Source organism: Scardinius erythrophthalmus (genome assembly GCF_964197995.2).
Source record: "Scardinius erythrophthalmus genome assembly, chromosome: 15".
Taxonomy (NCBI): Eukaryota; Metazoa; Chordata; class Actinopteri; order Cypriniformes; family Leuciscidae; genus Scardinius; species Scardinius erythrophthalmus.
Window position 1 is genome coordinate 34,648,325 of NC_138235.1, and position 12,259 is coordinate 34,660,583.

The 12,259-nt window shown below is 35.7% G+C and overlaps 1 protein-coding gene across 1 annotated transcript in view; it reads left to right on the top strand.

Annotated features, from left to right (window-relative positions):
* fyco1a (FYVE and coiled-coil domain autophagy adaptor 1a) overlaps positions 1–11,780 on the top strand; it is a 36,424-nt gene extending 24,644 nt beyond the window's left edge. The window contains exons 13-18 of the mRNA XM_081387247.1: positions 54–283; positions 3,108–3,246; positions 6,690–6,785; positions 6,873–7,083; positions 8,086–8,195; positions 9,322–11,780. Coding sequence (XP_081243373.1) covers positions 54–283; positions 3,108–3,246; positions 6,690–6,785; positions 6,873–7,083; positions 8,086–8,195; positions 9,322–9,397 — 862 coding nt within the window. The 3' untranslated portion in view covers positions 9,398–11,780. The remainder of the gene's footprint in view (positions 1–53; positions 284–3,107; positions 3,247–6,689; positions 6,786–6,872; positions 7,084–8,085; positions 8,196–9,321) is intronic.
* Positions 11,781–12,259: the final 479 nt, after the last annotated feature.

Genomic DNA, 12,259 nt, shown 5'->3' on the forward strand with positions numbered 1-12,259 from the left:
TGTTATTTTGTGCCGAATATTTGGACTTATGGTTATTCTGTGTTTCCTGGCAGGTTGTGTGGCCGTATCTTCTGTTACTACTGCAGCAACAATTACGTAATGACAAAAAACGCAAAGAAGGAGCGCTGCTGTCGAGAGTGCTACACGCAGCACGGCGCCGTGGTGGAAAGATTTACGAAGGCTGAACTCAGCAGCTCTTCAGAAAACCAACCACCACCCCACACAAACGCTGCCGGTCAATCACCACCACCACCACCCTATGTACCCACACCAAGAGTTACAGGTACAGATACACACAGCAGAAAACACACCCTTCATGTCATGTTGGAATTATTGTATTCACGAGTTGATTGCACATGAATGCCAACCTAAAATTGTAATTGTTTGAACTGTGCAGTTTAGTTTGTATGCATTTTGTTGATGAAGAATAGCCAGAAAACACTACTTATTTAGCTGATTCATGAGGACAGACTTGTGCAATCAACTCGCTTTTCACATCATTCCCTTTGAGAGTATGAAAAACACACCGAATTTGCATCCTTTGCTCTTCATTGTGTTGCATTAGTGCCAAAAAGCTTTCTGCCTCCTCATAGCAAAAAAGCGTAATATGCGTAAAATTGGCCATTTTATTCTTTATTATATCGTAGTGTCTGTCTTGTATGTAGGAACTTCCCAGGTGGTTTGAGTTGTTATTTAAAGCGAGTTTTAAATTCTGCCAACTTTTTTCCATTAAGAGCACCTTAAAACTTACTTAGCATGCATAAAAGTTCATTTTTCTTTCCTATAATCTCTCCATATAAGAGCTACAAAAGAAAGGTGCTGCCAACGTTTTTCATTTTGAGTATGTGAATACAGTGGTATTTATGAATTGAGAGAACCTTCAAGAGCTTGAATACATTGTTCTGCCTGGCATTCATCTTTTATGTCTGAAGATTGTCTTTATGAATAAATTGAATTGCCAAGAAGCCCGTTGTAGAATGCTAAAGGATCAGGATTTTGTTACAGAGCACTTTGTATAACATGCGTCATTGTAATTGACTGATGAATTGGTCTTCACAGGCAGTCCTATCACTGATTGTATAGCAAATATTGCTTGTTATAAAGGTTTCCATTATGACATACACAAATTATCTTCTTCAAGGGGGCGATTGATGGCTCAAAAACCAGATATTTCACCAGGCATGCTCAAATGTCAGGATTTTTTATTCTATTGCAGATATTTTTACACAAAAATTTGCAATTTGTTTAAATTAAGATTCCTGACATGCGAGTCAAATTATATAGAGTCATCACAGACTGTGATTGGTCCATCCTGGCCTTCGCTGAGAAAAGTAACACATGCCATGTGACATTACCATCAATGCATAATCAGTAATTTACACTTGAATCATGAAGAAACTTACGAAACTTAGAAACTTACAAACAATTCAGAAATGATACTGAATTTAGATCTATACAGTGTTATTTTAGTATTATTTATATACTATTATAGTACTTATCAATAGTCAAGATTACCTAAACCAAGTCCAGGTCGTATTCCCGCAGTTGTGGTCTTGACTGGTCTTGAAATAAACTCCTGAGTCCTCTTAGTCTGAGACTGAGACAAGGCCAACTACAAAAGTGGCCGAGATCAAGACAAGACCGAGGTCTTCAAAAAGTGGTCTCAAGAAGACTGGTCTTGAGTACTGCAACACTACTTATTAATATTTTAAATTAGCTTTTATTTCTATGTTTTTTTGTCATTTTGTTTTGTTCTTTTGTCATTTTTAAAAAATACTTCTGTTTAGCTTTAATTTGTTTTTAGTTTAGTCTGTCATTTTACGTTTTACATTTACTTTTCCTTAAAGGGGTGGTTGATTATTATTTCACTTTTCTAACTTTAGTTAGTGTGTAATGTTGCTTGATTATGATTTCACTTTTCTAACTTTAGTTAGTGTGTAATGTTGCTGTTTGAGCATAAACAACATCTGCAAAGTTACAAATCTCAAAGTTCAAAGCAAAGTGAGATATTTGCTTTTAAAGAAATCGCTTTTTAAGGACTACAACAAACGGTTGGTAGGGACTACACGACATTCCTCCCGGGTTAGTGACATCACTAACCATAAAATTTACATAAACCCCGCCCCCGGAACACAATTTATAGATTATCATGACAGAATATGCTAATCAATTACTAGAAGATAACTACCAATAAGCTACATAAATTCATCAACTAACCATTTAGAAATGTTGTCTACATGCTGTCACTTCTTCTTGAGTCTCTCCATCATTGTCCGACTTTGGTTTGAACATAAAAAGCTAAACGTTTTTGAAATTTCCAGTGCATGTCTGTGTGAGGTAAAAGGACACGAGCTGTTGAAGCTCCGCCCCCTGTGCTGGAAGCAGCAGCTCATTTGCATTTAAAGGAACAGACAAAAACTGTGCGTTTTTGCTCACCCTCAAAAAGTGACAATTTAAAGTCCAACTGAAATCAAAATTGACCCTATTTACTTTGTTAGCGCATATTATTAGTCTTGTGGTGAAAAATTAATCCGTGCAAGTTAATACACAGAAAAAAATTGTTTGCCGTGGTAATCTTTAATCAAAGTCTGAAAAGTTACTTCCGGTCTGGAATGGCGTTCCTTCTCTGATGATGTAGGTTTGACGGCCTGGGTTGGGAAATGCTTAACCACTCCCCTCAAACCGTTAGTCTGCTATGAGCGAGAGATGGAGAGGAGGAGGAGCGCTAAAGTAAAACCCTGCCCTCTGTTCAATATTCCTTTTCACTCGGAAATACGTCACAACACCGGAGAAAAGTCATTTGCAACTTCCGGTTCACACAGACTTTAACATGCTATATAAAAATATCTGTGGGGTATTTTGAGCTAAAACTTCACATACACACTCTGCGGACATCAGAGACGTATTTAACGTCTTGTGAAAAGGGCATTATACCACCCCTTTAAGTTGTTTAAGGTTGTTTACATGTGATGGATCTAGTGTTGTTATTTTTAAGTCCTGCCAGTTTTTAAGGACCTTTGCTTCATGCTAATTGTCTTTCTACTCACTTTTTACATTTCTTATGGGTTGATGTCAAAGTTGATGACTTCCTGTGTCCTGACATGCAGTTACAGATCCTGATGAGAAGCCGGATGATGGGGTGTTTGACATCATAACTGAGGAGGAAGTGAACGGGGTCTATGACAGCGACTCGCGTACCACCACTGGATCACAGGAAGAAGGAGAAGGAGGGCAAACTGGAGACATGTAAGATCGGAAACACACAAACACACACAAATAATTGAAGACAACACCACCAATGAATACGCTACCGTTCAAAGGTTTGGGCTCAGTTTTTTCCCCCAGGAATTCATACTTTTATTCACCAAGGAGGCTTTAAATTGGGCAAAAGTGACATTAGAGACATTTATAATGTTACACAAGGTTTCTATTTTAAACAAATGCTTTCTATTCATCAGAGTATTCAACATTGATAATAATAAATGTTTCTTGAGCTGCAAATCAGCATATTAGAATGATTTCTGAAGGATCACGTGACACTGAAGACTGGAGGAATTATGATGAAAATTCAGCTTTGATCACAGGAATAAAATTACATTTTATAATATAGTAAAAAACCTGGCTTTGGTACACTGCAAATATTGTTGGCTCTTATAATAAAGTGCTTGTAATGTTCCTTCTGCCTTCTGCCAAATAAATAAATGTAAATAAAAATACATTTATACAACATAAATATTTCAGTCTGTGTGAAAGCACACTTTTGTGGTAAATGCTGCTCAAGATGTGAAGCTTTTAGCTTTTAGACTTATTGCAATAAAGTGAGTGGTGATGCTAGATGTACGTTTTCATTTCAAGACAAGTTTTTATTCATTTAACTTCACAATTATAGTACAGTCATTTTATGAAAAAAGGTTTGCAAAAAAAATTGCAACAGAAGCAAACTCAACTGATTTTGTATTCTCAATATGTCCTGAGTAAGGAAAAAAAGCCCTGAAGAATCCCATTAGGGGAAAGTTTAGAAAAAGACCCAAATATAGCCTATTCATACGCCTATTCATTCTTTTTCTCACGTGAATAGGCTAAAAATTTTAACCTTTAGATATCACCATGAAAATTACTGAGTTGATTACTTACATCAAGACAAACAAAAAATGTATTAAGAGTTTTTAAACTTGTTTGTTAACATGGACAAACGGTGCATAATCTAATTACGTATGTGCTAATTTGCATAAATACCACAACAGATCTTAACATTGGCTCTAGCCAGGTGAAAATGTCATGTTGAATCTTTTCGACACATAACAGTAAAATACTTAATGTTAAGGTCTGGATGGAACCCATTTAGGCTACCCATGAGCACATACATAGAGGCAGAAAGAAGTACTTTAAACCAGCCTTTATTCATTTTTAAGAGATGGGGTTTGGGGCTGGGTCTGTGGGACTGTTTCTGGGGGACGAGTCTGAGGGAGACAATGGTAAGGAGAATGCAGAAGACAAAAGGTAGGTAAAATAAAAAGTGAACCCCCAGAAACAGTCCCACGGACCCAGCCTTAAACCCCATCTCTGCAATAATAATACATTTTTACTCTATTCACGTGAGAATAAGAATAAATAGGCATATGAATAGGCTATATTTGGGTCTTTTTCGAAACTTCTTCAGGGCTTTTTTCCCCTTACTCAGGACATATTGAGGATACAAAATCAGTTGTGTTTGCTTCTGTTGCAATTTGTTCAAGGTTGACCCCCATTTTGGCTGAAAATGACTGGACTATTACTAAAAGGAATCAATAAGGAACCACATTCATGAAGTGAAATCTGAATCAGAATTGTTCATAGGAAGTGTGCACAAACGAAGTAGACAATGGATGCGCTAAAACATTCCCATGTACTCACAATCACACTCCAAATGGTCCAATTTGTAGCAGAATTATCAAGATTCTCCCGGTTGCATCACCGGGTCTCTGTTTAGAAGATTGTGCTGTGATGCGTCCCTAAATAAGTGTTACAGACAGGCAGGAAGTCCTGCCGGGAGATTGATTGTGAGAGGGATGATGACTGTCAATTTATGCATTTAATTCCATCTTGGGTACATTTTCTAACATTTGTCACTCTGAGATGAGCACCTGCCTGGCATATAATTTCACTAGCAGCCCCAAAGCCTCCTGTAGGTGAGCGAGTTTCCATAATTACAGACGCACTCTCCAGGAAAGGAGAGTTTTGATGGAACAACATTTTGTTTGTGATTTTATTAATTAAAATTTTTTTAGCATTTATTTTATGTCTATCAAAGTTTTTTTTTGCGTCAAACATATCGGAATATGTATACACATTAATCCGCACTGTGCATTTAAGAGCTTAATGTATACATCTTTTTCGCATGTTAAATGTTTTAATGGTTCTTGCAGGTGGTTTAATGGTTCTCAGGTCCTTCAGTAACAGGCTCTGCAATGCTGCGTTAGATTGTGACCAATTTATATAAAGATCAAAAGAAAAATATGATCAAAAATGTCAGATCAAAAGTGACAGTGAAGGCATTTATAATGTTACAAAAGATTTCTGTTTCACATAAATGCTGTTCTTTTGATCTTTATATTTATCAAAGAATCCTGAAATGTTTTTTTTTTTTATAACGGTTTGCACAAAATATGAAGCAGCACAACTGTTTTCAACATTGATAATAATCAGAAATCTGTCTTGAGTATCAAATCAGCATATTAGAATGATTTCTGAAGGATCATGTGACACTGAAGACTGGAGTAAATTCAGCTTTGATCACAGGAATAAATAATAATTTATTAAAGTAATAAAATAGAAAACATAAATTATAATAATATATCACAATATTACTGTCTTATATGGTATTTTTTATGCAGCCTTGGTGAACATAAGCGACCCCAAACTTTCGAACTTTAGTGTTAATGTGTTCAAATGTATTAATCTGTATTATTTTATATAATACAGCTGCACAAGTTCCAAATTATACAGTTTTGAGATCTGAAAGTGACAGTAGGTTTTTATTGTACAGTGAACTGTTATTTAAAAAAATCAAGGATAGTTCAATTTTTCATTATGCAGTTTTAGACAGGTTAGACTAAAGAATGAACTCAATTGCTTGTCGTTGCTCTAAGATTGATTTTAAAAGCCTACAAAATGTCTTCATAAATAAGCCTCTAGCTTTAGCACACAAATGTAGCTATTTTAATTCTGTTTGCCAGGACAGATTTATAACTGGGGTTAAAGATTTGAACAAACAAAACTTTCGCACTATTTGTGCTTCAGACCAGTGTTATTATCGTTAACCAAACCATCAATTAAAAACATTTGTGTTGCTTGAAATATACTTTAACTGAAATAAAATATAAACAACTTTAATAGCTGCCAGAAAATTAATAAATACTATATAGAAACATTTGAAAAAATAAATATGGCAAAAAAATGTAATGAAAACTTAAGTGAAAACAGGAAAAATTCAAATTAAAATATAATTCAAAACATTAACAAAAACTATAATAGAATATCAATCATAGTAAAATATCACTGTTTTAGATGAAACGATTATGATTTATACAATAAAATGGGTGACAATATCCCATAGATGTACATTAAAGTAAGTTATATCTAAAGATCAGAACATTCTTCAAAAAATGTCCCTTCAATTTATGGTTCATTGTGATTATTGTCGTTTACAGAAGCATATCAAGTGATGTGACGCCTGATGAACAGGAAGAGATGATCTCTACTGTACAGGATGCAGAAATCACCCTCCTCAAGTCAGGAGAACTCACGTTAGTACACACACACACACACACATACACTCATCCTGCTCCACTATTATTATTATTATTGTTGATTCCGTGCATGTCTTTCTCTAGTACCTCTGTGCCTCTGGATATAGATGAGATTTCTCATTTCGGTGATGGTTCCCGAGAGCTCTTTGTTAAGTCCAGTTGCTATAGCGCCATTCCCATCACCGTGGGTGACCACGGGCCCATCATCAGCTGGGTTTTCTCTTCCGAGCCAAAGAGCATCTCCTTCACGGTGGTGTACAGAGAGACACTTGACACACCTATTGAGCAGGCCAAGGTAACAAACACACACATACTTGCGCTTCAACAGCATGCAAAGATCCACCATCACTAAAGTTGCTTGCAGTGAAAAAATGCTGTTGTACGAGCAAAGAGTCTCATTACAGGTATAATTTGGTAATAGGCGTCTTTGTGTGTTTACTCTGACTTTCTTCTGTGGAAAAGAAGGAAATTTTAAATGAAAAAGACGAAAATTTGTGTTCTCAGAAGTCGCTGTACATTGTCTTTATTATTATACTAGTTAAATATAGTCGTTTATGGCTATGTTTTGAAATAGTTTATTAAAATTATTATGGTGTTTTATTATTATTATTATTATTTAGTTGGATTTAGTTCTATTTTATGTCTGCATGTTTGATGATTTCACCATGATTGAGATGTTTATTGTTTTTCTGTAAGTTAAATAATTATATATATATTACAATATTAAATCTTTATATACTGTTATATTATTTATTAATATTGTGAATTAGCTTTCATTTTTTATATTTTCAGTTTTCATTTTAATTAAATTTTAAGTTTTAGTAATTTATTAGTTTTTGTTTTATTATATATGTTACCGGCAAAGTGTGTAATCCGGCATTCTATAGAATGCCTAGGTAATGTATAGAATTAGGTAATGTATTTTTGCCAAAAACCATCAGGCATTCTATACATTGCCTAGGCATTCTATACAATACCGGGATTTCACACTTTGCCGGTAACATACAGTATATATATACAAATACAGCATGAATGATCATTTTTAACTATCACAACAGAAAATCAAAACACTGCATTAAACTCACAAGCAAAAAGGCATATTAGATCCTTCTAATATGGCGTCTATACAAGACAACTCTCCCGAGACCTCAACATAGCATGATGTCAGCTTCACATTCTCTATAGAGACCACCTATCAAAATGTATAAAGCTGTTATCGGCCGATATTGATCTGCGCCTGATCAATCGGAGCACTCTCTAGGCTACGGTGCTAAATCTTTGTGTTCCTGTGGTTCAGGTTCTGATTCCTCTCACACGCTGTAACTCGCATAAAGAGACCATACAGGGACAACTCAAAGTCCGCTACCCAGGAGTCTACACATTCATCTTTGATAACTCATTTTCCAGGTACAGTAACACACAGGTGACATTTGCACACTCCGGGAAACCTTTCAGAGCTTGTGCTTCTCAGAAAAATCTATTCTTTTAAAGTCCCCCTGTAGTCCATAAATCCCTTATTACTCATCTTTGATGACCAAAATGACATTTAAGTGTTTTTCCAAGCGACAACCTTCCGGTTTCTCTCTTGAATCCAACACGGAAGTGACTTAAACTGCAATTCATCGACTGGCCGCTAGAGACAGGCTCCAAACGAGAGGCAATCCCATAGACTGCCCATGTAAAAATGCCCAACTTTACAGCAGAAAATATATGTTTACAGTCTGGTACAAAAAGTGGGTTTGGTCTATACAGCTAATTTTGCCCTTCATTACAACTGTGAGGGTTTTCATAACTAATCCGTTAAAATTATATTAAGCCTTAAAGTTCTGCATAATTAAGGGCGTGGCCACTTGAGTGACAGGTGGATTTCACTGCTAGCCGTTTGTCTGCTTTTTTGTCTATTTTTTTTACAGTCTATGTTTTTTTCCTTGGAAAAAAAAAAATTCATGCCTTAAAATATCTTGAATGTGACTAGTCTACACCCTTGCCTCATTTAGTATAGGTCGTTCTATGAATATGCAAATGAGCCCCGCCTCCACTCACTCACAGCAGATCAGAGATCCACTCGTTGACGATCACATGTTGACCTGATTGTGAAGTCAGAATCACCAGCAATTTCAAACCGTGTTTTTGAGGCTGTCTTTGGTTCACTGCAGTTTCTAAAGAGAAAATACTCAGCAATGATGTTGACTTAAGAATTTACACATGGTTTGTCTTAAAGCATATTAAAAACACCACATATAAACAACATTAAAAGTTTGATTCTATCAACTATTTATACACTATTGTTCAAAAGTTAGTTTGTTTAATGGATTTTGTGTGTGTGTGTGTGTGTGTGTGTGTGTGTGTGTGTGTGTGTGTGTGTGTGTGATTAGCGTAGCAACATTCCAGACACTATTATAATTAAATATTTGTCTAGTTGCTGCATATGAAGATGTTCCAAATCTGTCACGTACTTGTTTCATTTGTGATATCTTTAGTTATTGTTTGAAGTGAAGCAATTGCTGTTTCCTCTCTGTTTTCTTTTCAACAGATTTCTCTCCAAAAAGGTCAACTACCAGCTGACCATCGAGAAGCCAATCATCTATGATGGAAGCGACTTCCCTTAAAAGTGACTGTGGTGTGTGGCGTCCTCGTGTGAACTGTTAGCGTTTTATTTTTTATCCTTATATCATTTCAGACCTTTTCCTGTGTGCCAAGGGTTTCTGATTTGAGTTTTATGGGTTAGTATAGTACCGGTATTAGTTTTTATGTTTTACCGCTGATAGCACAGAGGTTATCTGTTGTGACCTGTGTTTAGTGTCATGGGCGGGTTTCAAAAGCACATGCACTCATTTGGAAGAGGATTATTTGCTGGGGATGCATCTTTTTTGTGTTTTATTTTATTTGTGCATCCAGTATTTTAAAATGATTTTACAAACACTACAGATCAGTGATACCGTCAGTTGAAGCACACATTGATAAACATGCAAAGATAATAATAACTCAAAGATTCAGCTTTAAAAATGGCCAATTCAGAGAAGTCATTTTCATTTCTAGCTGCTTATTAATGCAATGTGAGAATTTCTCCTTTTTGTTTTTGGATATAAGACTTGGAGGTATCCGAAAATGGCTGCTGTTTGCAAAGATATCACAGCACTTCCACTACAGATGTCCAATACATGGTACTATATGCTCTTGAGTTTACCAAGTACACAAAAATGTTTTGTCGTATTTTTTTAGAAAGTCTCTTTATAACAATTTGAAACCATTATGAAAATTTCATACAGGGTGAAACTGTATGGGAGAAGAAAAAAAGCAATAAGTGTCTTATATGTCTAGCTGACAGGCCTTTTTTACTCAAAGCTGGATAATATAAGATGTTGTGTCATGACAGAGCCCTTTAAACGTATATCAGTTTCACTTCATTTTGTAGACCCCACCAACTAGGTCAAATTGTCACTGGTATGACAGCAATTGAACTATTTAACTACTATAAAAATACCATAATATTATATATGCACAATGCATACAAGTACATTCAAGTATGGCACTTTTTTATTAGTCAACTCTGCAGAATACATTGAATGAAATGGCACATACTTTGTACTGATTTAGCACTTGCACAGAGTATATCTCTGCAAATATAAGGCTGTCCGTTTTTTTATCTAATTATATTGGTTCACTGATACTCACATGGTTTTTGACATGTTCAATATTAAGGCCTCTTTTCTGTTTACTCTAATATGCATTTCTGAATCATCATCCTGTTAGGTCATCAAACATTAGGAATATGAACACTAAGGGTGTTAAGTGTGCATTCAGTGAACTGTCTCGCTTTTTAAAAATGACTTTGAAAGCGAATATGCAAGACACTCACATTTATTCAGGTGTAAGGTTCACGTATAATTATCCCGGTGACAAAGCTAAATAGACTGCTGCTTTTAAGAAGATTTGTTTATATATTTATATTACATCTCAAGCTCCTTTTTGAACTATGTGCAATTCTAAATATTTTCTTAATAGGTCTTGTTCTTTTACAAGAGGAATGGTATTTTAAATAAATTGGTTATTTTGAAGTACTTTTTAAAAGCCGTTGTTCAGGAAATTGTGAATAATTCATGAATGTCACTGATTTTAATTATGATATTTGTGAATCTATGCAATCACTGTGCAAAGTTTACAATTCGCAGAACCCTTTAAATGTAATAAAGTTTTATCTGTTCAGCACCAGTGCAAAAGTTTTTGTATAACACATGCATTTGTATATATGTATGCGTGCATGTGATGATAAACCGGCTTTAGTTTTTCTTTGGACTAAATTAGCTTGTTTTGTCTGTATTGACATAATGTGTGTTTCCTTTCAGGAGGCAAGGGTAGGCAGTGCCTCCTCAAAAAATTGGTTTGGAAAAGAATCCATATTCCAAAAATAAGTCGCAAATGCAAATATTACAAAATGTGACATTAAAAGGTATATAAATCACTCGCTCTTCTAAAGTAACAGTCGACACAGCGACACCAGCTGGTCAAGTTACAGCGGGAGTCCGCATTTCTCTTGCCTCCCCTGAGCCCATTGACTTTTAACAGACCCCCTAAAGCATGTGCTGGGTTTATTGGGGGGTCATTGAGAATGAATGGGGAAAGGTCACGTGAGAGGAGGCAGTTCCTCCATCACGCTATGACTGAATATGATTGGATATGATTGTATCGTGCGAAAAATCCCACCTCTTGTTTTCATTCATCTTGTGTTCGCAAATCAGTCTGAATGAACAAAATGATGGCTGATGGGAAGTCTAATTAAAAGTAAGTAAACAGCTCAGCCACTTAAATACCACGCTTTGTCACATCAAAATTAAATTTGAAATGGGCTGAAAGTATGATGTGGTTTAGTGAGCAATCAGCTTGGGGAAATTAAAGGTATATTTTTGTGTCTGTGACCTGTATTTCCCGAGCTTGATGACTGGAAATCCTAAAATAAATTGACTGTTATAAAGAACAGCTGAGGTTCAATTTACACACAAAAAAATAAATAAAAAAATGTCACGTGACAACATGAATCTGGGAAATTAATTTACATTTGCTTTATTAACAAAAAAACAAAAACGGAGGACTTGCCTCCTCATTTCAGAGCACCACTGAATGCCACTGTGTGGTGTGTGTGACCCATCCTTCTGCTACTTGGTGGTTGACATGACATTGTTGGTCAGGTGGGGGTGACCTTCTTTAAGTAGAATAAAACAGCTTTTTCTGGAAGAGTGATATGACTTCATCTCATGTTGGCCTAAGTGTACTTACTGTACACTAATACGTTTGTAAAGCTACACTTTTTTTTTTCAGATTTAAATGAGTCAGTACATTACTCCTTCCCACGTTTTTGTCTTACCCTGATTTACTATGGTAAGCCTATTTTAAGTATATTTAAGACCCGAAAGACCTGATGGTTTTCGCGGGAAATCGCTGCGGGAAAGCACAACCAAAATAACGTTCTTCTG